The 27,794-nt window shown below is 44.4% G+C and overlaps 2 protein-coding genes across 2 annotated transcripts in view; both read right to left on the bottom strand.

Moving 5' to 3' along the window:
- The window catches only part of BARHL1 (BarH like homeobox 1), a 20,077-nt gene extending 7,437 nt beyond the window's left edge, over positions 1 to 12,640 (bottom strand). Inside the window, exons 1-3 of the mRNA XM_087880004.1 lie at positions 12,343 to 12,640; positions 10,917 to 11,620; positions 169 to 391 (exon numbers count right to left, since the gene is read on the bottom strand). Coding sequence (XP_087736130.1) covers positions 169 to 391; positions 10,917 to 11,412 — 719 coding nt within the window. The 5' untranslated portion in view covers positions 11,413 to 11,620; positions 12,343 to 12,640. The remainder of the gene's footprint in view (positions 1 to 168; positions 392 to 10,916; positions 11,621 to 12,342) is intronic.
- Positions 12,641 to 20,906: 8,266 nt separating this feature from the next.
- Positions 20,907 to 27,794, bottom strand: part of CFAP77 (cilia and flagella associated protein 77) — a 48,308-nt gene continuing 41,420 nt past the window's right edge. Inside the window, exons 5-6 of the mRNA XM_087879997.1 lie at positions 27,650 to 27,751; positions 20,907 to 21,178 (exon numbers count right to left, since the gene is read on the bottom strand). Of these exons, the coding sequence (XP_087736123.1) occupies positions 21,053 to 21,178; positions 27,650 to 27,751 (228 nt within the window). The 3' untranslated portion in view covers positions 20,907 to 21,052. The remainder of the gene's footprint in view (positions 21,179 to 27,649; positions 27,752 to 27,794) is intronic.

Here is a 27,794-nt window from a genome sequence, read left to right on the forward strand (position 1 = left end):
TCAAAATCTTTCCCAAAATCCCATTTCTCAAAAGAAGCCGATCTGAAGATCCAGCTCGGATATTTGAGATCCGGTCAAGACAGGTTGAGAATAATGACCGTCTGGATCCCAAATGGGAACGAAGTCTAAATCTTTCTCCTCCCCGCCCGCGTCTCTTGTCTCGCTTACCTTCTGTTCTGGTACCAAGTTTTCACTTGGGTGTCGGTAAGGTTGAGGGAGGCGGCCAGCTCCATCCTGTCCTGGACGCTGAGATATTTCTGCCTCTCGAAGCTGCGCTCCAGCTGCGCCAGCTGGTGATCGGTGAAGGCGGTGCGCGCCTTCCGTGGTTTCTTCAGCCTCACCGGTGGGCTTTCTCGGGAGCTGGAGATCTCCCGGTCGCCTTCTTCCTTTACTGGGGCCGGGAGAGAAAGGGTTGAAAATGGGTCCCGGGCACTTTCGGGTGGAGAGGACAGGAGAAGAAGGTCGTCCTTGGGGAAAGGGAATGGAAAGGAAGGGGAAAGAAGAGAGGGAAAGGAACAGGAAAGGAAAGGAAAAAGAAAGAAAGGAAAAGGGGTGAAAGGGAAGGAAAAAAGAAAGAGAGAGGGAGAAAGGAAAGGGAGAGGTAAGACAGAGAAAGGAATGAAAAGACAGGAGGGAAAGGAAAGGGGGATGAAAGGAAAGGGAAAAATAGGGAAAGAAAAAGAAAAGAAGGGAAGGAACGGGAAAGAAAGAGAAAGAAAAGGGGTGAGAGGGAAAGAAAAAAGAAAGAGAGAGAAAGGAAAGGGAGAGGAAAGAGAGAGGAAAGAGAGAGAAAGGAACGAAAAGACAGGAGGGAAAGGAAAGGAAAAAATAGAAAGGCAAAGAAAAAGAAAAGAGTGCGCTAAAAGAAAGGGAAGGGAAAGAAAGCTGGTAAATAGATAAAGGGGAAGAAAAAGAGAAGGGCGAAGAAAGAGGAAGGGAAAGGAAATGACAGGATAAAGGAAAGGAAAATGGAAAGAGAAGATAGAAGAAGAATTGAGAAGGGTAATGAAGGGTAGGAGAAAAAGAAGGTGTGGGAAAAAGATGAGAAAGCTAACATGTTTAAAAGAAAGAAGGGGAAAATGGAAGGAAGGAAGGAAGGAAGGAAGGAAAGGAAGGAAGGAAGGAAGGAAAATATTTTTCACAGGAACAGGATTAGGGCTGTCCATCAGCCCTGTGAATCTACCATGCGTAATTACCCATGTCCAAATAAAATCCCCACTGCTATTTACTCGGGAGTAACTTCCCTTCACGGAACTCTCTCCTAAAAAATTTGTGCACATAAAACCATTTGCTTCTCCCCCCGCCCTCAAAAACCCCTCAAAACTTAGGTTTATCCAGAAGTATGCCCACAGGAAGATGGGCATTGTAGTCCAAGAGAATTAAAACACCCGCTGGTGAGAAAAAAGCTAAGCTATGCCCGTTTCAAATATATAATCAAAAGGAGCTGTAAAGTGAACCCCCACCCCCAAAAACCCCCCCCAGACACACACAATGCACAGCACTGCCTCGTGCCACGTTTTACACACAGTGGCAACAGCCCAAACATATTCCTTTCCTTTCATTTGCAACCTTTGTCATTAAATAATAATCAAACGATCAATTATTAAACAATTAATAGATGTAATCAGCCCAGCCAGACCACGAATCCTTCCCTCAATAGCTTTCTGCACGACGTCCTCTGGGGTTTATTCTACATTCTTAATGTAAAATTGGCATAAATAATAGACCTGATTTTGGAAAACCAGCAAGGCAGTGGAGAAATGTGGTTATTTTAAAGGAGAGAGAGGCTTAAAGGAGAAAAAAAAGTTGATTTTCCCCATGGGTGAACTGAAAATCCACATATACATTTTACCTTTTTTAAAAAAAAAAAAAGTTTATTTCGGGAGAGGAAAATTATGTTTAAAAAAGTCCTCCGTCATCCTTTGTTTGTTTAATCCTCTATGCGCCAGCAGCTGAAATCACCCTTCTTGTCTCTAATAAATTTCAATTGAATTCAGTGGGATTTATTGAGGCCTAAACGTAAGAGTCGAACTTTCTTCACATTTCCAACTTTTGCTGGAAGTTGTAAGGGCGCCGTTTATCAGGTTGGCTCTAGCTGCAATAGCAGAGATAAAGAATCAAGACCAGGAATCGCATGAAGTGTTGGTATCTCTTGGTAAATCCACACTCGGAATATTGCATCCAAATATCAATCAATCAATCAATTAACCAGACACAGCAGTCTTCTAGTCCAATGCCCTGCCCAAGCAGGAGACCTATACCATTTGAGACAAGTGACTACCCAGTCTCTTCTTAAAGACCTCCAGTGCTCTTTCACCCACAACTTCTGGTGGCAAGGAGTTCCACTGATTAATTGTTCTCACTGTCAGGAAATTTCTTCTTAGTTCTAGGTTGCTTCTCTCCTTGCTGAGTTTCCATCCGTTGCTTCTTGTCCTGCCTTCAGGTGCTTTGGAGAATAGGTTGACCCCCCCCCCTTCTTTGGGGCAGCCCCTCAAATATTGGAATATTTGAGCCAAATTCGTGCCAGATTTGGGCACCACAGTACAAAAAAAGTTGTTGAGACTCTAGAAAGAGTGCAGGGAAGAGCAACAAAGAGGATGAGGGGACTGGAGGCTAAAACATATGAAGAACGGTTGCAGGAACTGGGCATGGCTAGTCTTATGAAAAGAAGGACATGGGGACACGATAGCAATGTTCCAATATCTCAGGGGTTGCCACAGAGAAGAGGGAGTCAACATCTACACAGTTCCATCTCTGCACTCTGCTTTATTCTGAATGCAGGTTTCTTCTTCTTCTTCTTCTTCTTCTTCTTCTTCTTCTTCTTCTTCTTCTTCTTCTTCTTCTTCTTCTTCTTCTTCTTCTTCTCCTCCTCCTCCTCCTCCTCCTCCTCCTCCTCCTCCTCCTCCCTGCTCCTCCTCCTTCCCCTTTTCTCTCCTTTTCCTTCACTCATTTGCTCCTTCATCCTTCATCCTTACCATCCTCTCCTCTCCTTCTTCCCTCCTTTCCACCCCTTCTGTCTCTCCCATCTTTCTCTCCTTCCCATTCTCCTTCTCTCTTCATTTCTTACAAGTTGCTTTGCTTTTCAAAGGGTTCCTTCCTTGGGATCATGAACTCATTTCTGGAGGAGACCAAGATGACACGTTGAGATGTGGGCATCCTTGGAGACAACTTGCTAGGAAAATAAAAATCCTTGGCTTCATTTTTTTTTTTAAATTGTGTTGAAAATCTCCAGACTTCATCAGGTGCAGCAGAAACTGTACTGCTTGTTAAAGAGATCAATCAAAATCATCGCCACTTTCCAACAGTAAACATTTCTAACGCATCATCCTTATTTTCTATCAAGCTAGCCTGAATTCTGAAAACGAGCAAGATGATTAATGTCATTATTATTACAGTATTATTGAGTATTATTACAATATTCTTGCAACAAAAAGAAAGTGGGTGCGACAGTCACATTATCACTCTAAGGATTCTGCAAATCAAAGTTAGCTCGTGTTAGTCTCGGAATATCATTGGCGAGATTGTTTCTTTAAATCCGCGCAATGTTGTCCCAAGGGAAGGATCAAAACGGGCAATTTTCCAAGCAAAGGCTCTTCATTTTTCCTACTGGAATTAAAAAAAAAAAAGCATAACCAAAACGCGAATGACCATTCTAGAAAAAGTCAGCCACAAGCAGCAAGGTGAAAGAATTTTCTAGGAAAAAAAAATAGAAATGTTTTCCTCCGTACAAGCCGGAAGCAGGAAAAATAATTTTCCAGCCTGGAGCATGTATTTTCCTGTATCCTTCAAACAGGAAACAACTTTTCCTCGTTGTGTTTTTATTGAAAGGAAACAGATTTTCTAGACATTGAGGAAACGAGATTCTGTCTTCTCGGATTCTCCTTCTCAGTTTTGGAGTTCACCATTTTCTCCCTGCTGCAACTTAAAGAGATGGAAACTGGTTTCTTTTAATCCGGTTTGGATCGTGGACACCAACCAGCTGGATGATTGGCAAATCCCAGTTGCCATGAGGATAATTAACTCAAGTCCATCTCTTGTGTGTTTGTGTGTGTACGGTTTTTTCCTCCTCCGTTGTCTCTCTCTGTCTTAAGAGAGAGTGGGTTTGTTTGTGCCAATGTAGATTCTTGAATGCAGCGTGTTCGCTTTTCCTCAGTTGGGGTGTGTGTGTCGGGGAGGGTTGCGGGGGGGGGGGTGACAAGAGGCTTTATGCTCAAACATCCTTGTGGCAGGTTTTAGATTCGACAAGCAAGTTGGTTTCTCTACGTAGGAAGACAATAATCCGCTTAATTGAGCCACGAGGGAGGTGAAAGAATTCTTCAAGCAGAAATGGAGTCCCAAAGATCTCTTAAACATGAGGTGTGAAAGGGAAACAAACATCTATCTATATCTATCTATCTGTCTTTCTATCTATCTATCCTCTCTCCAATCTATCTATATCATCTATCATCTATCCATCTATCTATCCCTCTATCTATCATCTATCTATCTATTAGATCTATCTATCTATCTATCTATCTATCTATCTATCTATCTATCTAATCTCTCTCTCCTATCTATCTATCTATATCATCTATCATTTATAATCTATCCATCTATTATCATCCATCTGTCCATCCATCTATCTATCTATCATCTATCCATCCATCCATCCACCCACCCACCCACCTATCTATCTATCTATCTATCTATCTATCTATCTATCTATCTATCTCTATCATCTCAAATCTAGAGTGGTTGACGGGTAGAATTAGAAGCTTGAAATCCTTGGCAGAGATTTAGAAAAAGAGAATCAGAAATTTACTGATTTACAGATAAAAGACAACCATAAGAATGAATAACAATGAGAAAGAGAGAGCGAGAGAGCAAGAGAGAGAGGGAGGGAGGGAATATATCTTGGAAGCTAGATGTGAAAGGCTAAGCTAGAAAAGTTGGAATCTGTAATGAGACCACGCAGATTCAAGAGTAGGGAAGAGGGATTCCTGCTCGGGATAGGCAATAGGGGAGTAAGGAAACTCTCCAAGTCAAAAGAGGCGGAAGGAAGGAAGGAAGGAAGGAAGGAAGGAAGGAAGGAAGGAAGGAAGGAGAGAAAATATAAAAAATAGAATTGGTAAATTAAGAAGGAAAGGAAGGGAGGATGGAAGGAAGGAAGGAAAGAAAACAGAAAAGGAGGAGAAAGAGAAGGGAAGAAAACGGGGAAAAAAGAGAACCAGCACATTAGGAAGGAAAGAAGGAAGAAGAGATGGAAGGGGAAAAAAACAAAGGGAGAAAATAGGAGAAAAGGAGATGATAAAATAGGAAGGAAGGGATGAAGGAAGGAAGGAAGGAGGAGGAGGAAAAGAATGAGAAGGAGAGAAAAGAGGAAAAAAGAGATTTGGGAAGGAAAGGAGGAAGGAAATAGGAAAAATTAAATGGAAAGAAGGGCCACTGAAAAAGAAGGAAAGAGATTGAGATGAAAACATAGGAAAAGTTGTTTTCAAAAGAGAGAGACGGGAGGAGAGGAGAAGGAAGAAAGGCAGAGTAGAGCAGAGCAGAGCAAAAAAGACCCTGCCCAACGGCTGCTGGAAAGACCCCCCAAGAGTAAGAAAGGGAGGGGAAAATCTGTTCTCCCCCACCCCTCTCAGCCCTTCCAGTACTTTAATTCTTTAGCAGCCGAGAAATCCAATATTCCAATCTGGTGTTTAGGCAGCCCGGAAAGATTTTGGGCCGGAATGACTTCTCTTATTGCGCCCGGAGAAACAGGGACCCCTCCTCCGTCCTCCCCTCCCCTCCCCTTCCCTTCCCCGTTTTACCTAAATCTCTAAGAGAGGGCAAAGCAGAAGGGCTGCCCAAGAGAGAACCGACGCAACCCATCCAACGGAGTTGGTGGATTTGTGCAGGTCGCATCCCCTGGCAGCTGTTTTAGAAACGGATCGAGCCTCAACATCTGGAAGCTGCGCCCTAAAAGCTAAGAATGGCATCCAAGGAGAATGTTTACTCGGGGTTGACCTGAGGGGGGGGGTCTTTGGTGCTCCCTGAGTTTGGGGTGTTTCTCCCACCCCTTGCAGACGTTTTCATGCCTGCAATTTAGAGTGACGGCGTTGTCTAGTTTGGGTAATGAAAACCACGAAGCTCAGAGAGCACCAAGGACCCCCCTTCGAGGCAAAAATGGTCTGGGGTTGCACGATCTTTCAGCTCCGCCTTGGGGAGAAATCTTCAGGAAACGAGGCCCGTGTTAAGAAAGAAAGAAAAGAAAGAGAAAGAAAGAAAGAGAGAGAAAGAAAAAGAAAGAAAGAAAGAAAAGAGAAAGAAAGAAGAAAGAAAGAAAGAGAGAAAGAAGAGAGAAAGAAAGAAGAAAGAGAGAGAGAAAGAAAGAAAAAGAAAAAAAGAAAGAAAGAAAAAGAGAAAGAAAGAAAAAAGAAAGAGAAAGAAAGAGAGAGAGAAAGAAAAGAAAGAAAGAAAGAAAGAAAGAAAGGCACTGGGGATTCGTTTCCGAGGTCTCCCCTCCCCTTTTTTCCAAATTGGTGGTAGTGGGAGCTCTGGCTTGAAGAGAAAACCAATTCCCCCTTTCAGAAAACAGAGGGAGGAGCCCGATCCTTGTTTAGGATTTTATATATATATATATATATCCTGGGGAGGAGGGGAAAAAAAATCTGCCCTCCTTTAGGGAAAACTTTTGAGATTTTTGAAACTTCCCAAACGTTTGACTCTTTGGGGGAAGAGAAGAAGAAGAAGAAGATTTTATTCGATCTTCAGACCTTTTCTTTGCTTGGATTTTTGAAACGGGCAGCCAGGAGGAAGCGGGAGGGAGAGAAAGTTAAAGGGGGGGGGGCACCCCAAGTTTCGATCTCCCTCGGTTTGGTTTGGAAAGGCCGGCGATCCCCTTCCGTCCTTCTTCCTTTTCAACCTCTCTCAAGTCTTTTCCCCCCAGCTTTTCAAGGACCGGCGAACATTTTGCAGGAAGAACTAAAGCAGTTAGCAGTTTGGAGAAGTTTCGGCTTTTTAAAGGGTTGCGCGCCTTGTTTTTTTGAGAAAAACAAAACCCGAAGCTTAGATTTCACGAGTTAAAGAGGTCGTGAGAAGGGAAGTACCGAGAGAGCCACGAAAAAAACGAATTGCAGTCCCAACTTCTTAAAGGGAGGGAGACATGCAAAAAGAAATAAGATTAAAGGGAGGAGGGGTGGGAAAAAAGAGAAAAGAAATCAGATTACAATCTTGGGAAGCGCTTTTGGTGAAAACCCACCAGGGTTCTCGTGAAAAAAGAAGCAAAAATTCCAAGCAAAAATATATATATATATCATTATACCGCCATTCGTTGTCGTGCGTAAAAGCCGCGCGTGCTTTGGAGCTTGCCACGAATAGTTGTGCACTTAAGGAAAATCGCTTCCCTGCCAAAGATCTTGCCACGAATTTGCTCCACTAGACTGAAGCTCAAGGAGAGTTTTATAGTCTGGTGATAATTATTCCCCACCCTGTCTTTGGATTTCAATGGTTTTCTCATGCAAAGCGATTTTTTTCCCCCTCTTAAAAAATGAATGAGAATAGACTCTGTCTAGGAGTTACTTCCCAGGAAGCAATATTCACACCCGGGTTTGAAATCTGTGGGAATGCTTAAGAGGTAAATCAGCAGGGATTTCCTTCCTTCCTCGTTTTCTTTCCTTCCTCCCTTATGTCCTTCCTTCTTTCCTGCCTCTTTTCCTCTCTTTTTCTTTCTTTCCTTCCTTCCTTCCTTCCTCCCTTTTTCTCTCCTTACTCCCCTATGTCCTTCCTTCTTTTCTTTTTCTTTCCTTTCCTTCCTTCCTCTTTTTCTTTCCTTACTCCCCTATGTCCTTCCTTCTTTCCTTCCTCTTTTCCTCTCTTTTTCTTTCCTTCCTCCCCTGTCCTTCCTTCTTTCCTCTATTTCTTTTTTCCTTCCTTCCTTCCTTCCCCTTTTTCTTTCCTCCCTCCCTCATGTCCTTCCTTCTATCCTTCCTCTTTTCCTCTCTTTTTCCTTCCTTCCTCTTTTCCTCTCCTTTTCCTTCCTTCCTTCCTTCCCCCTTTCTAGACATTGACAGAGAAGTTTCCTTCTAAAAGAAATAAATATTATATCTAAGGCATAAACAATCTTAAGATTGTTTTGAAAACTTTTTTGTGGGTGGGGAAGAAAGAAAAAAAAAAACCTCCACGTTTGGAAATCACCAAAATCCGCCTTTTCTTCTCAAGTCTCCAGAAAATACAACTACAGCTATTTTTCTCCTCTAATGTGCCTTTATTTCCAGCTTCTGCTTTCACAAATATCCAGCCCCGTTTGCATTGTGCTAGGAGGGCTTAAGTTCTTGCAGGAGAGAGAAAGAAGTGAATAAATTAGATGGGGAATTAACTAGAAATGAGAACGGGGAGTAATTGGACCACTTCGGCCCAGGGTCAAAAACTCTTCCAAGACAAAGAAGGAAACAGGAATTTCGACTTTCTCGCTCCTTCCAGTAAACCCTGAGTAGCCTCGTTGGTTGAGTGGGCCACATAGGCTCTTCCCTTTTGCTCTGATAAAATAAAATCGAAGAGGCAAGGCAATATTGATTTGGTTGTAAGAATTGGGGGGAAAAATATTTCTGTAAGACGCATTCTAGAGAGAAACTACACACTGACTAACTTACTAAAGGGCAAACAATAATTGTTCCAATTCTTTACACCAAATTGTTCTTCAATGACAATCTTTCATTCTGGGGGGTGGGGGGAATCCCCGTTTCATTTTTTTTGTATTTCCCAGGCAAAACAATCCGATAAATCTTTCTTTTCAAAGACCAACTAAAATGGGCCAGCTTTAAAGAGCGAAGCCAGGGATGTATGTAGGACAGAGTGAAAAGGGAAGGGAGCTGAATTCAACCCAGCATTCCGTTTGGAAAAAAAGAAAGGGGGGGGATTTTCTTCTGGAACCTCCCTAGATAGTGGCAGTCTATCTATTCAATTTGAAAAAAAAAGGGACACCTTAGGGACATCTAAGCAGAAGTTGGATTCTCTTTCCTTGCTTCTGGCTCTTTTGCAAAGATCCGGATTTTTTCTTAGGAACAATTCACTCCGAACAATGAAGATAAGAATCATTTTGTTGTAGCATTGACTGGAGAATACTCAGCAGAAGCTGGCGATGAAGGGTGAATGACACCGTTATCCCCGATGCTGAGGAAATATCCCAAATACTGCGGGTAATATAAACCTGATCCCCGACCAAAGTCAAAGGTTGCTAACTGAACCGTCCAAATTCTCTCCGCAGTTTGGGTCACTCCGTTCTGGTCGCTTCTAACAGTCCAAGAATTAGAAGGAGAGGAAAAAAAAAACTTTGCCATCTCTTTCCTTGTTGTTGGTTTAAGAGAATAACAAAGTTGGAAGTTTTCTAGTCCAGACAAATCTCTTCTTGGAAACCTCCAGCGATGGAGCTCCCAAAACTTCTGGTGGCAATTCTGGTGAATTCTTCTCCCTGTCAGGAAATTTCTCCACATTTCTTGGGTCTCTCTTTAATAAATGTCAACCCGTTGCTTCTTGTCCTGCCTTCAGGTCCTTCGGAGAAGAGGTTGTGGCAGTCCCTCTTCTTTGGGGCAGTCCCTGAGATATTGGAAGACTGCGGTCATCTCTCCCCTAGTCCTTCTTTTCGTTAAACAAGATATACCCAAGTCCAGCAACCGTTCTTCTTCGTATGTTTTAGCCTCCGGTTCTCTAATGTCAACTCTTTTCTGCACTCTTTCTAGACTCTCAACATCTTTTTAATATATATATCTATATATCTGTGTTTTTCTTTTAGCCAGGTTTTTCCTACGTAACCAAGGTTTTTTCCATGGTTTTTCCATCTATATATCTATACCTACCTACCTACCTACCTACCTACCTACCTACCTACCATCCATATCTATCCATCCATCCATCCATCTATCTATCTATCTATCTATCTATCTATCTATCTATCTATCTATCTATCTATCTATCTATCTGCCTCCGGTTCTCTAATATCACTCTTTTCTGCACTCTTTCTAGAGTCTCAACATCTTTTTAATATATATATCTATATATCTATATCTACCTACCTACCTACCTACCATCCATATCTATCCATCCATCCATCTATCTATCTATCTATCTATCTATCTATCTATCTATCTATCTGCCTCCGGTTCTCTAATATCACTCTTTTCTGCACTCTTTCTAGAGTCTCAACATCTTTTTAATATATATATCTATATATCTATATCTACCTACCTACCTACCTACCATCCATATCTATCCATCCATCCATCCATCTATCTATCTATCTATCTATCTATCTATCTATCTATCTATCAGCCTCCGGTTCTCTAATATCACTCTTTTCTGCACTCTTTCTAGAGTCTCAACATCTTTTTAATATATATATCTATATATCTATATCTACCTACCTACCTACCTACCATCCATATCTATCCATCTATCCATCTATTTATCTATTTATCTACCTACCTACCTACCTACCTACCTACCTACCTACCTATATACTTACCTACCATCACTATCTATCTATCTATCTATCTATCTATCTATCTATCTATCTATCTATCTATCTATCTATCACCTACGGCGTTATCAAGCGGTACTAACACTTCACGCGATCTTGTTATTAGTATTCGCATTATTAGCCTAAATCAGGAAATTAAGACGAGAAGGGTTGGAAGATCAGAAGGGGAAAAAGTCGGCCAAGGGAAGAGATGGTTAGAAGCTCAGAGTTTAGTTTAGTTTCTTTCCCCTCCCCGTTTCAGTATTTGGGTGGCTTTACAGAATGGCTAAAGAGAAACTAAACTTGGTGACTTTTCTAACAACAACAACAAAAAAAATAAAAATAAAAATCGACGGCCCCGTTAGGAAATTGAAGGCTGGTTTTCCCCCCCCCGCTCCCCTTTTGCAAACGAGGCGTTGTACTTTACCCTTTTTTTCCTTCTTACCTTTGTATTCCGAATCCAAGGAAGAGTTACTGCTAGTTTTTTCGATTTTCTCCCGAAAGTCCTCGCTGCTGGGCTTGGCTGGGATGGACACGGGCGCTTCCTGCGCGCCCTGCCCGTAGCTGCTGGAATAAGGGGCGCAGGCCGCCAAGGGTTTGCAATCGGCTAAAATGTCCCTGATGAGGAAAGAGGAGGTCACCGTTCTGGATTGAGCCGAGGCGGCTGAAATGGGGGGTCCCGGCAGGTGAGGCTCCAGCCTCACCAGCCCTCCTCCTCCTCCGCCGCCGCCGCTGCAGCCGCCGGGTAACTGAGCTGCCGCTTCCAAGCAATCCCTCCGGGGCGACGGAGGAGACAGGCAGCCGCTGCTGAGTTCCGAGCGCGGGCTAAGTTCCAGAGGGGATCTGGTTTCTCCCAGGAGCGGATCCCCTTTGGGCACAGCTGGGCTCCCGGATCGATGGGAGAGGAGGGAGTCGATCCCAAATCCGTTGGCGTTTTCCATGCTGCTTTTCAGGATGGCATTAACCCGGCCGAGGTTGTTGTTCTGGAGAGAGGGACGGAGTGGGGGGAAAGCCGAAGGAGGCACGCTTGCACCGCGTTAAACACACAATCCCTGGCCCGCATTTAACATCCAAGGTCCCGACTTTTTGGGGTGGGTGGGTGGGGGGCGCGGAGGGAAGGAGAGGGGGCCAGATCAGCGTCCAAATTGGCTGCAGCGGGAAGAGAGAGAGAGAAAAAAAGGGAAGGAAAAATGTCAACAGGCAAGGGGAAAAAGGAAGGATCTGAGTCGAGTTGGTACTAAACGTTACAAAAAGGATGAACGTCAATCGGGCAGTTTTACAAAAAGAATCAACCCGTTGGATCCCACGGGGGGTTCTTTGCAATTAAGCATGCCTTAAATCCCAACCGTAACTTCTACAGCTGTTTGACTTACTCCAGAGAAAGCCCACCGGGGTTCCAAGGATGAGGAAACCACTTAAACCACTCCAGCTGTTGAGGCGGCTGCCTGGTCATTTCTGCTTCCCGGGAGGTTAGATCGCATTGAGTTCAATGGATCGGACTCTTCCCCATCAACAATGTCCCCCTCACCCCGGCTGTGAAATGTCCCACCGCCATCCCTGGTCCTTGAACACCCCTCGGCCGCCCGGATCTTAAATCAAAGACGAAGTCAACATCCCATCCAATCTATCCAAAACCCAACATAGCAATGAAAGCAAACTTTTACAACAGCCCTACAACGAAAGAAAGCCCCAACCTCAAGGAATGGAAAGATGGAGAAAGAGATCCGATGGGATGGTGGGGGAAGAGAAAAGGTAGCAAGGAAGTTGAGTTGGTTTCAGCACTATGGATAGCGTCCCCATCCAAAACGGACCTAGCAACCCGGGACATCAAAGCTCAAAAATCCCCTTAATACAGTGAGAATTATCAGCACCTTTGAAAAGGCTCAAAGTAGCCGACGAGGGGGATCTCCGCTTCGTCTCCTCCCATGATCCTGCGGGATCCTTCGGGAGCTACCGCTCGGAGGTGTATGTGTGTATGTGGGGGAGAGAGAGAGAGATTTCGGGGCGAAACGGCCTTGGCGCGCCGTTTCAGCACCAAGGACAGCTCCGGATGCGGCTCCCTCGTTGTCCCGCTTTCTCCACCAAGCCTCGCGTGGGAAACCTTCCAAACTCAGGGCGACTTTCCTTTTTTCTTCTCCACTTCCTCTATCTTTCCCCTGTGTGTGTGTGTGTGTGTGTGTGTGTGTGTGTGTCTTTTTTAAAAATTTATTTATTTTAACTGCGATCCCGAGCCCACGTGCCCCGCAGGCCCCCTCCGGATTGGCCGGCTGTCTTTTAGGGTGACGTCACGCGTGCCACCCGGACTGAGAAAACTTGATCGCTCCTCGGTTTGATTAAAACAGACATTGAATTAATTACAGCGCGGATCCGACTGTTAACGGGCGATTGCTGCTCTGTTTGCTATCATTACGTCGTTGATGAAGTTTTAAATGGGGTTATTAGCAATATGGGGTGGGAGGCGAGGGGAAAGGAGGAGGAGGAGGAGAAGAAGAAGGAGAAGAAGGAGGAGGAGAAGAAGGAGAAGGAGAAGGAGAAGGAGAAGGAGAAGAATGTTTAGTTCTCGAAAAGTGACATTATTTTCTCTCTTCTTAGCCCTGGCAAGGAAAGCTATTATTGTTAAAAAGCCTTACAGCACCCTGGTGATAAAGATCTTTAAATTAATGTGTTTTTTTTTAAAGAAAAATATGAAGGGGAGAAAAGTGCTGGGAAGACCAGCGGACATTAAAAACGCGAGAAAGTAAACTCTGAAATTGTTCTAGCAAAGAGTCTTTCATTTCTCCCCTCCCTATACAAAAACCTTCTCTTCCACCACCCATTCCTCCTTGTCTTTTCTTTATCTTATTTAACCCAAAAAAAACCATCACAATTTTCCCCGAAATTTTAAAGCTCTTCCCCTTCTTTTAGGAAAAGCCTCTTTGTTGACTTGCAAGTAAGTTCAACAGAATTTAATGTGCAATTCAAGTTTCGCCGAAGGACGTTTTTACACAACAATTAAACGACACATCAAATCCTAGCCCAGAATAAAAATTCTTCTACGGCATCTACTAGGCATCAACCCCTCCTCTCGCTTGGCAATATTTCAATAGGAATCTTTAAAAGCAAATAAACTGGGCATTTGACCCCTAATGTTAAACGCCTGAAGGCAACCCAGATCAACAAGCCAGAAATTCGATTCCTCAACCCGAATTTGGGGCACAGTGATCTGTCGGTTACAGCACATTGAGACCATTGTGCCTTTTCCATCTGGAGGGGCCCAAACCGGTGGGGGGAAAAAATGTAAAGCCGGCGTCTCCAGTCTACGAGACCCCCCAGAAAAAAAGGATGGTTTTTGTAAGGCTAATTTTGACTCTGGGGTTTTTAATGACCTGAAGCCCATAGGGAGATTTTACTCAGGAAAGGAGGTTTTACTCAGGAGTAAGTGGAAGAGAAGAAAAGGAAAGAAGGGAAAAGTCTGGTTTATGTTACATTTCGGAAGGGACAAGGGTGGGAAGATTAGATAGATAGATAGATAGATAGATAGATAGATAGATAGAAGATAGATAATTAGAAGATAGATAGATAGAAGATAGATAGTAGGTAGATAGAGAGATACAGAGATAGATAGAAGATAGATAGACAGAAGATAGAAGATAGATAGAAGATAGATAGATAGATAGATAATAGATAGATGATAGATAGATAGATAAATAGAGATAGAAGATAGATAGAAGATAGAAGATAGATAGTAGAGAGAGAGAGAGAGAGAGAGAGATAGAAGATAGAGAGATAGTTAGAAGATAGATAGAAGATAGATAGGATAGAAGATAGATAGATAGATAGATAGATAGATATCTAGATAGAAGATAGATAGATAGATATCTAGATAGAAAGATAGATAGATAGATAGATATGGATAGATAGATAGAAAGATAGATAGATAGAGATAGCTAGCTAGCTAGCTAGAGATAGATAGAGATAGATGGAAATATAGACAGACAGATAGACAGACAGATAAATAGACACAGACAGACACAGGCAGACAGACAGACAGAGAGAATTTCAAGTCACCAGATTAAAAAACGGGGACAATGAATACCTTCCTGGTCTGGAGGTATTCAAACTTTGACAATGAAATTATTACTCAGAGTAGAGAGAAGTTGGGGGGGGAAAAGAGCCCAGGAGTTGGGCAGCCACAAGAAAACTGAAAGAATAATAAGGTGGGCCAAAAATGTGCAATCCAGTCTAAACATCTGGCTGAGTGGGTGTGTGTGTGATGTCCAACTATATAATAATAATAATAATTCGAAAATGCTGGAGGGAGAAAGGAGATTCCAGGTGGATTTCCTGCAGCCTTCGGGCACAAATCGTCCCCTTTTTTAAAAAAGAAAAAGAAAAGAAAAAGAAAAAAAATCAGAAAACCAGCAAATCACCCTTCTTTTCATCCAATCCTGCCTTATGCACAAGGACACACACTGCAAAATACGCACCGGGTAGCAAAAGAGACCCTCCGAAGGGTCTCCTAAACCCAAAGCAAAGCCCCCCTGCCTGCCCCCCAAGGATTTCAATTCAATTCACAAGTTTGCAAGGATAATACGGGGAGGTCGTTGGTTGTCATTGTTATTGTAAAAACCGCACCGAGAAATTTGAATTAAGTGGCAGTGACCAGAGAAGACACCTACTAAAAATTAATAAGACTTAGGGGAGGGGGTCTTTCAGCCCCTTCCTTTTTTAGGGATAGGGTATTCTATTCCCCTCCCCAGCTGCGTCTGTCGCTCCACAGTTTTGTTAGAAATTGTCTTCAAGAGGTCTCCCTCCCCCCAAGAGGCCTTCCCCCCTCCCCCCCATGGGAATTTTTTTGTCACTGAAGCAGTAGAAGTCTGCCTTGCTTGAAGCCCCTCACTCTTTTGGGGAAGGTGGAGGTAGGGCTGGGAAGGAAGGGAGGGAGGAAAGGAGGAAGGAAGGGTTAGGAGAAAAATACAGAAGATTGAAAGAAAGAGAATGAGGGTGACGGTGAATGAGAGAAAGGATGGAAGGAGAAAGGGAAGGAAGGAAGAGAGGGAGGGAGGGTGGGTTAAGAGAGATAAAATAGGAAGATTGAAAGAGAGTAAGAGAAAGATTAGGAGGGAACAAGAAAAAGAATGATGGGAGGGATGAAAGGAAGGAAGGAAGGAAGGAAGGAAGGAAGGAAGGAAGGAAGGAAGGAAGGAGGAGATGAAATAAATAAGTTCTATATTAACCTGCTTTGGATGGCTATGATTATTACTGTCTTCTTGGAATTGTTTTCCTTCCTTCCTTTCTTCCTTCCTTCCTTCCTTCCTTCCTTCCTTCCTTCCTTCCTTCCCCTCTCCCTTTCTCATTTTCTTTCTTCTACTTTCTTCCAATCTCTTTTTCCTTCTCTTTCATTCTGCCCTTCCTCTCTTCCTACCTTTTCCTCTCCCTCTCTTTCCCTTCTCTCCTGCCTTCCCCCCATCTTCGTCTCTTTCCCTTTGCGAACAATCCTTCTTCTTCTTCTCTCTCTCTCTCTCTCTCTCTCTCTCTCTCCCTCCCTCACCCCCCCTACTCTCTGCCCCCCCTTTCCTTTTGACTCAGCAGCTTGTAAGCGGGGCCGGGAAGGTGCTTTCCCTGCGGGGAGTTTGCACAGCTCCCATCTGAAGTCAAGGCCGGTTGCAAGCTGTCAGAGAACAACTGGGGAGTGGGGGTGGGAGGAGAGTTGTGGTGAGAGTTGGGGGGAGGAAGAGAGAGAGGAGGGACCAAAGCCAGACCCCAACTAAAGTTTCTAATCTGACCTGATTCTCCTCTTTACGCTTTTCGCTCAACAACAACAACAAAAAGTCTAAAAAGGAAAGTGCATAAACAGAAAAGGGGACGCGGTGGCTCAGTGGCTAAGATGCTGAGCTTGTCGATCGAAAGGTTGGTAGTTCGAATCCCTTAGTGCCGCGTAACGGGGTGAGCTCCCGTCCCTTGTCCCAGCTTCTGCCAACCTAGCAGTTCGAAAGCAGGTAAAAAAATGCAAGTAGAAAAACTGCACCACGGCGGGGTAGGGGACTTTTTGCCCTCCCCAGGCTCCAAAGACTTTCCTCGAGCCTCCAGGAGGGCGAAAACAGCCTCCCCAGGCTCCGGAGGCCCTCTGGAGTCCAGAAACGGCCCTTCCTGAACTTCCGGTAGGCCCATTTTACGCCCTCCCCGAGCCTCCATGCGCACCCTGCACTTACCAGCACCCAAAATGGTCCGCGTGGGGATTCCTGAGAGGGGCGGGGTGGGCGGGGCCAGCCAGGAGTAGGATTTGGAGGTTCTCCGAACTGCACAGAATCTTAGCTAGAGGTTCTCCCGAACCCCTGCGAACCCCCAGCAGCTCACCCCTGACTTCAACTGTCATAAATATGAGTCATTGGCCAAGCGTCTGAATTTTTGATCGCGTGACCAAGCGGATGGGGCAGTCGTTTGTCTGGAATGGTCTAGAAGCTTCTACACAAGCAGGGGGTTGGATTAGAAGACCTCCAAGCTCCCTTCCAACTGTGTCCTTCAAACACCGAAATCAAAATCTTATTGCAATGACCTGTAATTACAGAAATCCCTATGATTTAGAAGAGTTTAGGAATCCCCAGATGGAAAGAACCGTCACCAGCAGATTTCACATTGTGTTGTGCTGCGCCGCATTATCATAATATAACAGTCAATCTCGCAATTGACAACCTCACAATTAGCCTGTTGGAATTCTCCGCCCCGGCAATGCAGAGATAGCCTGGAGGTTAGAAAATATTTAAACTTGATTTCCTCCCACCCACCCACCCCCCAACATCACCCTAAATGCTAATGAACAGGAATGCATTCCTGTTCTCCGTACTGCTCAACAGTCTTCCTTTTCCTGGAGAAATGTTGATAGGATCTTAAGTTCAGCTTTAATTGTGTTTTGCTGGTCTGAGTTTATATATTTATACGCCATGAGCCGTGGTGGCGCAGTGGTTAGAGGGCGGTACTGCAGGCTATTTCTGCTGCCTGCAATTTGGCAGTTCAAATCTCACCAGGTTCAAGGTTGGCTCAGCCTTCCGTCCTTCCGAGGTGGGTGAAACGAGGAGCCAAATAGTTGGAGGCTGACTCTGTAAACCGCTTAGAGAGAGCTGGAAAGCACTGTGAAGCGGTAGATAAGTCTAACTGCTATTGCTAGTCCTTCCTTCCTTCCTTCCTTCCTTCCTTCCTTCCTTCCTTCCTTCCTTCCTTCCTTCCTTCCTTCCTTCCTTCCTTCCTTCCATGGTGTGCAGTGGTTAGAATGCAGTATTGCAGGCTAATTCTGTCGAGTTCGAATCTCATCAGGCTCAAGGTTGACTCAGCTTTCTATCCTTCCGAGGTCGGTAAAATGAGGACCCAGATGGTTGGGGGCAATAGGTTGACTCTGTAAACTGCTTAGAGAGGGCTGTAAAACACTGTGAAGTGGTATATAAGTCTAAGGGCTATTGCTGTTGCTTGCTTCCTTCCTTCCTTCCCTCCTTCTCTTCTTTCCCTCCTTCCCTTTTCTCTCTCCTTCCTTCCTTCCAACTTTCTTCCCTCCCTTCCTCCCTTCCTCCCTCCCTTCTTCCAATTTCTTTCCTTCCCTTTCCTTCCTTTCTCTTCTTCTAAGTTCCTTCCTTCCTTTCTCTTTTTCCAACTTTCTTCCTCCCTCCCTTCCTTCTTCTTCTCAAAAAAAAAAAAAACCCAACTCAAAGGTTACACAATGAATCGAATACCTGAATAAGACCTTCCAATTCCATATTCTGACCTCTATATTTCAACGGATTTAGGTTCAAAAGCATAGGAAAGTGTTTTACGCCAATAGGACTGTCAAGTAGTCTTCAGGCTTTCAAGCAACTTCTTGGACCATTTGAAAAGGCAGAACTTTCACCTTTTACCAACTAGCCATTCACACTTGCAAAGTCCCCTTTTCTTCTGGTCTTTCCTTTTCAAGAAAGACGAGGGAGATGCTCCTCAAATCTTTGGATGTGCTTCTCCCCGTTTCAAGGATTACCTTAATTTCTTTTGATATGTTCAAATGTTGGAGAACTTTACATGGTGGGAAGAGAAGTCAAAAGCCATCAACGTGAAGGAAGGAACCAAGAGAGAAGAAAAAGTGGAAGGCCGAGAGGAAGTAATAGAATCAAGATTATGTGAAAATAGAATCAAATAAATAAATAGAATCAAGATCACAGGAAGGTGTTAATACCACTTTATAAGGCCTTGGTAAGTATTCCATACTTGGAATCCTGCATTCAGTTTTGGTCGCCACGATGCAAAAAAGATGTGGAGACTCTAGAAAGAGTGCAGAGAAGAGCAACAAAGAGGATTAGGGGACTGGAGGCTAAAATACATGAAGAACGGTTGCAGGAACTGGGAATGTCTAGTCTTATGAAAAGAAGGACAAGGGGAGACATGATAGCAGCGTTCCAATATCTCAGGGGCTGCCCCAAAGAAGAGGGAGTCAAGCTATTCTCCAAAGCACTTGAAGGCAGGACAAGAAGCATCGGATGGAAACTCATCAAGGAGAGAAGCAACCTAGAACTAAGGAGAAATTTCCTGACAGTTAGAACAATTAATCTGTGGAACGACTTGCCTCCAGAAGTTGTAAACGCTCCAACACTGGAAGTTTTTAAGAAGATGTTGGATAACCATTTGTCTGAAGCGGTGTAGGGTTTCCTGCCTAAGCAGGGGGTTGGACTAGAAGACCTCCAAGGTCCCTTCCAACTCTTGTTATTCTATATTTTGGTTTAGCTAGATTGCTTCTTCTCACTTCCCGAAGAAGACGCGGGATGGGAAGAGATCGGTCAGCCAAGTCCTTCACGAGGGCTCTCAGAATTGCCAGTGGGTGTCACTCTAAGATAAGAAGCATCCGTGCCAAAAGGAGAAGGGAGTGGGGAAAAAACACATTTGGAAAAAGAAGAAGGAGATAAGGCTACATGATGAGATTTCAAAAAAAAGGGCGCTCTCGCAAAGCATGGAAGAATCCAATGTTGGAAGCCATCTGACCTTGACTTCCTGCATTCATACAAACATTCAAGCTGCGTTGGCACATGGTTGGCAAGTTGTGGTTTGGTGTGTGTGTGTGTGAGAGAGAGGCAAACTCGAGTTTATAGCTCAAGGCATTTACAAGCGCCCCCCCCCCGTTGATTTGCTGACCACGTTTAACGGGGCTTAAGGAGGTCATCTGAAAGTCCTCTAACTAAGGATTGATGGTCTAAGCCAGCAGTTCTCAACCTGTGGCTTCTGACCCCTGGGAGATCCGTGATGTTGTCACAGGGGGTCCACGAAATAGTGGAACAGAATCATTAAAGAAAGGATGCAAAATGAAAGGCAAATGACAAAAAAAAATTAAAATATTTTTAAAATGATTTTAAATAATTAAATTGAATGGTGGAATTGTCCTGCAGTGAGTTTGCCCACAGTGAGCTGGCTGTGGTCAGTTGTCCTACTCCGGCCACAAAATGTATTCCCACTTGCTCCTGGGGAGGAAAGCCATGGCAAATCTAGACAGCCTACTAAAAAGCAGGGACATCACCCTGCCCAACAAAAGAGCGTATAGTCAAGGCGATGGTTTTCCCAGTTGCGATGGATGGCTGTGAAAGTTGGACCATAAGGAAGGCTGAGCATCAAAGAATGGAGGCCTTTGAACTCTGGTGCTGGAGAAGATTCTTGCGAGTCCCTTGGATTGCAAGGCGATCCAACCGGTCAGTCCTAGAGGAGATCCTGAAGAGGAAACTCAAATGCTTTGGCCACCTAATGGGAAGGAAGGACTCCCTGGAGAAGAGCCGAATGCTGGGAACGATGGAGGGCAAAAGAAGAAGGGGACGGCAGAGAAGGAGGTGGCTGGATGGAGTCACTGAAGCAGTCGGGATGAGCTTAAATAGACTCCAGAGGATGGTAGAGGACAGGAAGGCCTGGAGGAACGTTGTCCATGGGTTTGTGATGAGTCAGACACGACTTTGCAACTAACAACAACATGATGAAGAAACGGTTAAGAACGAGTGGTTTAATCCATCCATCGCTTAATTTTGGGATTGTCAACAGGAGGGGACAGGAACTGATTTGCAAGTTTCCAATGGGAGATAAATTGTCCCAGAAGATTGTCTAGAATTCAGATTGTCAGGGAAATGCTTTTAATTGCTGACCAGCTGCTACAATGATATAAGGCAGGGAATGAGTCAGCAAGGTCTTGGGCTGATACAACTTTAAGAGGCTGTATATATAAGAGAGGCCCTGTGAGGGCGTCCCTCTCTCCGTGTGTGCTTCCGTGCTATAGTTGATGATTGATTGCCTGACTTTGCCTAGTACGTGTATGTATATGTTCCTTGTGATAAACCACTATTTGAAAGACAAACTATATTTTGCTCCTGGGTAGACTCAAAAATAGTCACACTGTGCACACTCTGAGCCTTCTGAGAAAGAATTCGGATTAACTCATTGCAGAAACATTCAAGACCAAATAAACATATCGGGTTGAAAATAAGTTTAATCATCAGGCGAACAAACCAATCTCCAGTCCTAAAATAGAAATATGCCATTAAGTCTTCTGAGTTTATTTTGTTTATTTTTGTCATTCAGCCTTCCTCCTCTTTCTTTCTTCCCTCTAGATATGTCTTAACAGGCTGTGGTATAAAGGCCTTGAGCCAGGGGCCCGATCCTCACAGGAACTTCTGAATGGAAGACCTCAAGCGCCTTCTTGTATGAAGCCGGATCTGGGAAGGTTGAGAGGTGTGGGTCAACCTAGAAAGATGAGAGAGTGGGGTGGGGGGAGAGAGAGAGAGAGATCAAATGACTTCTTGGATCCAGAAAGATCAGAGGTGTTACCTTCACTAGAGACACCAGTAATGACCGATAGATTTAGAAGTGTTTTGTGTTCATGTAATATGCCCCTGATATTATATATACAACTCAAGGTGGCAAATATATTTCATACTCCTTCTTCCTCCTATTTTTCCCACAACAACAACTCTGTGAGATGGGTTGGGCTGAGAGGGAGGGACTGTCCCAAAAATCACCTAGCTGGCTTTCATGCCTGAGATGAGATCTAGAACTCACCATCTCCTGGTGACTGGCCCAAAGTCACCCAACTGACTTTTGTGCATGAGATGGGGCTAGAACTCACCATCTCCTGGTGACTGGCCCAAAGTCACCCAACTGACTTTCGTGCCTGAGATGGGGCTAGAACTCACCATCTCCTAGTGATTGGCCCAAAGTCACCCAACTGACTTTCATGCCGAAGGCAAGATTAGAATTTATGGTCTGAGGACAATGGTAACAAACCAAGGAGGATGGAGGTGGTTGTTGAAGAGAGAACAGTTTGTTCCCCTTCCATCTATCCCTCTGCAGTCCCCTTGGCTGCCCTTCCCTGTAGGAAAAAGCCCCTGGGAGGACCTCCTTCCTGAGATCCTTCCTTGGGGATGAAGGGAAGAGTTGGAGGCCAAGGAGGCTGCAGACGGATAGAGCAAAGAAAAGTAGGGTGTTGATAGATGGTTCTTGGTCCTGAGAAGATCTCAAGAGGAAACTCCTCCTAGGGGTCTTGTTCAGATGAGAGCAGCCAGGAAAGCTGTGGAGGAACATCAAACTGGGGAACAAACATCATCTTCATCATCACCAACATCCCAATCTATCCACTGCAGGATGAAGGCCAGGCTTTCATGGAAGGTTATGGACCAAAAATGACCATGTTGATCCAATAGGGTTTGTGTCTGGTGGTAGTAGATGGACTTTGTTTGACTTCTCAATCTTAGGGGCCAACTCGCACGGCTGGCTTCCATGCTTAACCCAAAGGTGTTTTTTCAAAAGGCAACTGGACTTCGTTTCTCCTTGAAGACACGTTCTGCTTCTCACCCAAGAAGCTACTTCAGAACTGAAGAAGCTTCTTGGATGAGGAGAGAAGAGTCTTCAAGGAAAAACAAAGTCTAGGTGCCTTTTGAAAAACAACAACACCACCTTGACCTGGATGATTGAGAATAATCTCCACGGACATCTTCCATGCTTCATGGAGGATAAAGAACATGGATTCCACCTTCGACCCTTGACCACTCTGGTCCTCAGACTGCTATGAAGGATCAGAAGGAGTTAAGAAGGCTCTTCCCTTCCATCTCTTCTCTTCCCATCCTGCTTTCTGCTCTTCGGATGCAACATCTCCGAGGACTTCCATCCTTTGGGAATGGTTGATTAAGTCTTCTCCGCCCCGGTCCACCTCGAACCCCTCATCCTGCTCTTCCCAAGGAGGCTTAATGAACCATTCAGACACCGAAAGGTAATTTCTTGATTGGCAGACCAAATCTCCAGCCGCAGAGATAATTGCGGACACGCAGGTATTAAGTCCTCAGATCTCATTAACGCAGATCAGTTGGCGTTTTCCGAATTGGACATCTAAATCCATAATTAGGCTCCTGTTTAAGTAGGCTTGTTTTATTTTTTTGGGGGGGGTAGGGGTGGAAGGAGAAGGAGGAGGACAAAGTGGGGGCAGGATCTCCCCTGGCTCCTGCTGAACCAAGCAGTCACAGTTTTGTTATACATGAGCGCCGTTGGTGAGTTGGGGTCTGCTTGAGAGCAGGGTCTCGGCCGCTCCCCTCCTTTTTAATGAATCCTTTACCGCGAGGGTCCTTGGTACTCTCTGAGCTTGAATCAGTGGTGAAATCCAATTTTTTTTTACTACCGGTTCTGTGGGCGTGGCTTGGTGGGTGTGGCAGGGGAAGGATCAGGGGTGAAATTTTTTTTTTCAAGAGGGCAACTGGGCTTCCTGGTTTTCCTTCGAAGATGTTTTGCTTCTCCTCCAAGAAGCTTCTTCAGCTCTTGGGTGAGAAGTGAAACGTCTTCAAAGAAAAAACAAGCAAGTCCAGTTGCCTCTTGAAAAAGCACCTTTGGGACAATCATGACCTGGAGGACGGAGAATCTTCATAGATGTCTCCCGCTTGTGAACTTCAAGAAGCATCTGGTTGACCAAAAGGAGAAAGCAAAAATCCTGGACCAAGATGGACCTTCTTTTCGTTGGATCGTGGTTTCTAGGATTCCTTGGTGGCTACGAATTCTGGGAACACCCTCGGAAGGCTGGGAAGACCCTTCGGTCCCACCAAACTTTTCAAGGACGTGATGTCAAGGAATAATGGATGGAAACTGACCAAGGAGAGATTCAACCTAGAAATGAGGAGGAACTTTCTGACAGTGAGAACAATCAACTGATGGAAGAGAAGTCGCCTTCGGAAGTTGTGGGAGCTTCATCCCTGGAAGCTTTCAAGAAAAGATTGGACTGCCACTATCAGAAATGATGTAGGATCTCCTGCTTGAGCAGGTGGTTGGACTAGATGACCTATAAATTCCCTTCCAACTCTGTTAACCTGTCACCAGCTCTCCGTGAGTCTTTTCTAACTGTTGTCCCTTGTCCAGCGTCTCCGTTTGACATTTTGCACAGCCTGGAGGGACATTTAAACGCAGCTAAGCTAAGATTTCAGGCCTGTGTGACTTCAACTCCTTTCTTGCAACTTCTCCGGCACGGTGCACACCGCCGGGCGTACAAGTTTCCATCTTTCCCCACCGATTCACCCATCTTTACAGACCGACCGTTTTTTTCTCTCTCTCTCTCCTCCCCCCCCCCGTCTTTCTTCGCAACCCATCACCCGTCTTCGGTCGTCAACGCTTGGCAGGGAAATAACGAGAGATGCTAAATCTTTTATAAGGTCAACACGCAAGCAGCTGTCAAACAAGAAAAGAACTTAGCGGAGAAGACAACCGTCCTCGTGAAGGTGGGGTGGGGGGGGAATACGGAAGAGGGGAAAGGAAAGAAAAGAAAGGAAGGAAGAAAAAGGGAAGGGGAAAAAAAAACAACAACCCACAACTTCTCTTGCTCATTAAGCCTACAGGCCTGGGCCTGGCCTGGTCAGAAGACGCCAAGGTGTCTCCGTTTTGTGTCAGTAATTTGTGGTGTCAGAGGAAGCGGGGAGGAAGAGGAATCAGGCAGTGCCGAAGGGGGCAATCCGGTGTCGGGGGAGTCATTAACGCACCAGGAACGGCCTCGGTGCCTAATTGGAACCGCTGGGCATTATCAACGGAGGATTCGCCTCCGCTCCCTGACAGCTTTCAGGCCCTAAAATGATAGTCCACTTGTCAATGTAAAAGACCATTAAAAACAAACCGTTTTGATTTAATTGGCGGGAGGGCTGGCGGGAAGGGAGGGGGGGAAGGGGGTACCCAGGTGAGATACCTCATCAGCTTGTGGGTTTCCCCCCTTTAATTTTCCATTTTTCCCCCGATGATGGTTTCCTTTCCTCCTTCGCCCCCCGCCTTCCCAGCTTCTCTTTATTTGCATTCTCTTCTTCCCACCCCACTTTGCCATGGCTTCAAATTCTCTTCCTTTTCATAAACTGCCTGGGAGTGAAAAGATTCGTGTCCGTGTCTGTCCCGGGCTGCTTTTGATAGGATGGTCAACCAAGAAGGGGGACAGATGAGCAAGGCGCTCGGAGAGCGGGCTAAAATCCTAGGCACAGGTCTTGTGCCAGGACCTACTGTGTTTCTCCCAAAATAAGACCCTGTCTTATATTTTCTTGAACCCTGAAATAAGCGCTTGGCCTTATTGTCATGCGCTCAAAAGCCCGATTGGGCTTATTATCAGGGGATGTCTTATTTTGGGGGAAACAGTGGAGAGTGAGAGAGAGAGAGAGAGAGAGAGAGAGAGAGAGAGAGAGAGAGAGAGAGAAGATAGACAGTAGATAGATCGATCAATAGTTAGATAGATAATGATATAGATAGAAGATAGACAGATACATAGATAGATAATTATATAGATAGAAGATAGACAGTAGATAGATAGATAGATAGATAATTATATAGATAGATAGAAGATAGACAGTAGATAGATAGATGATAGATAGATAGATAGATAGATAGATAGATAGATAGATAGATAGATAGATATGATAGAGACTGTGTTTCCCCAAAAATAAGACCCTGTCTTATATTTTTTTGAACCCTGAAATAAGCGCTTGGCCTTATTGTCATGCGCTCAAAAGCCCAATTGGGCTTATTATCAGGGGATGTCTTATTTTGGGGGAAACAGTGGAGAGTGAGTGAGAGAGAGAGAGAGAGAGAGAGAGAGAGAGAAGATAGACAGTAGATAGATCGATCAATAGTTAGATAGATAATGATATAGATAGAAGATAGACAGATACATAGATAGATAATTATATAGATAGAAGATAGACAGTAGATAGATAGATAGATAGATAATTATATAGATAGATAGAAGATAGACAGTAGATAGATAGATGATAGATAGATAGATAGATAGATAGATAGATAGATAGATAGATATGATACTGTGTTTCCCCGAAAATAAGACCCTGTCTTATATTTTTTTGAACCTTGAAATAAGTGCTTGGCCTTATTGCCATGCGCTCAAAAGCCCGATTGGGCTTATTATCAGGGGATGTCTTATTTTGGGGGAAACAGTGGAGAGAGAGAGAGAGAGAGAGAGAGAGAGAGAGAGAGAGAGAGAGAGAGAGAGAGAAGATAGACAGTAGATAGATCGATCGATAGTTAGATAGATAATGATATAGATAGAAGATAGACAGATACATAGATAGATAATTATATAGATAGAAGATAGACAGTAGATAGATAGATAGATAGATAATTATATAGATAGATAGAAGATAGACAGTAGATAGATAGATGATAGATAGATAGATAGATAGATAGATAGATAGATAGATAGATATGATACTGTGTTTCCCCGAAAATAAGACCCTGTCTTATATTTTTTTGAACCTTGAAATAAGTGCTTGGCCTTATTGCCATGCGCTCAAAAGCCCGATTGGGCTTATTATCAGGGGATGTCTTATTTTGGGGGAAACAGTGGAGAGAGAGAGAGAGAGAGAGAGAGAGAGAGAGAGAGAGAAGATAGACAGTAGATAGATCGATCGATAGTTAGATAGATAATGATATAGATAGAAGATAGACAGATACATAGATAGATAATTATATAGATAGAAGATAGACAGTAGATAGATAGATAGATAGATAATTATATAGATAGATAGAAGATAGACAGTAGATAGATAGATAGATAGATAGATAGATAGATAGATAGATAGATAGATAGATAGATAGATAGATATGATAGAGACTGTGTTTCCCCGAAAATAAGACCCTGTCTTATATTTTCTTGAACTCTGAAATAAGCGCTTGGCCTTATTGCCATGCGCTCAAAAGCCCGATTGGGCTTATTATCAGGGGATGTCTTATTTGGGGGGAAACAGGGTAGACCTAAGGAGAAACTTACTGACAGTTAGAAGAATTAAGCAGTGGAACGACTTGCCTTCAGAAGTTGTGATTGCTCCAACACTGGAGGGTTTTTTTTAAAAAAAGATTGGAAATCTTTCTCTCCACAGTCCAGGGGAAAGATACTGCAAAATCCCCATTCCCTCCCCCACTCCTGGGAGAAGGATAATCTCCATTCCCACCCCAATCCAGGGGAAGGATATTGCAAAATCTCCATTCCCACTCTACTCTGGGGCCAGCCAGAGATGGTATTTGCTGGTTCTCCGAACTGCTCAAAATTTCCGCTACCGGTTCTCCAGAACCTGCTGGATTTCACCCCTTGAGCAGGGGGTTGGTCTAGAAGACCTCCAGGGTGCCTCTTCCAACCCTGTTATTCTGTTAAAGATTCCGGTTTAAAAAAAAAATAAAAAAGGAATCCAGTGGGAGCCATTAAGGAGTAATCTACTGTATCAAATTATGAATGATCGTTCTGGCCTTCGCAATTTGATACTCCCACACGGGGAGACTCGACAAACATGAGCTCACCGTCTGATTTTTTTTTTTTTGTTAAAGGAAAAAAAAATAATAACAACAGAATAACAGAAGGATTGGAAGGGAGGGACCTTGTAGGTCATCTAGTCCATGCAGAAGACAAACAACCCCTCCAAACAACCCAAACCGAAGACTTCGGAACGGCCTCCAGAGCCTGGGGAGGCCGTTTTTGCCTTCCTGGAGGCTCAAGGAAAGCCTCCGGAGTCTCGGGAGGGTGAAAACACCCCCCCCACCGTAGTGCAGGAGGCCGAGTAGGCCACGCCCCCATGGCCACGCCCACCCAGCAAACCGGGGCAGCGAACCGGTCGTTAAATTTTTCAATCCCACCCCTGGACGGTCGCTGTGGGGCCGGCCTCCGCCTTGCCCTTCAGAATAAGCCCTTTCCATGTTCAGACCCACCTTTTGGAAATGGGGGATACGCCAAAGCTCCTCCTTTTTCGTCGGCGGCTGGAACTTCCTCAGCAAACAGGTCCGAGTCTCGTACAGTTTCCCCCGACGTTTCTGAAGCACATCAAACGAACACGCCAGCCTTAGAAAGCCGCCA

Source organism: Pantherophis guttatus, chromosome 16 (genome assembly GCF_059756535.1).
Source record: "Pantherophis guttatus breed Tessera chromosome 16, ASM5975653v1, whole genome shotgun sequence".
Classification (NCBI taxonomy): Eukaryota; Metazoa; Chordata; class Lepidosauria; order Squamata; family Colubridae; genus Pantherophis; species Pantherophis guttatus.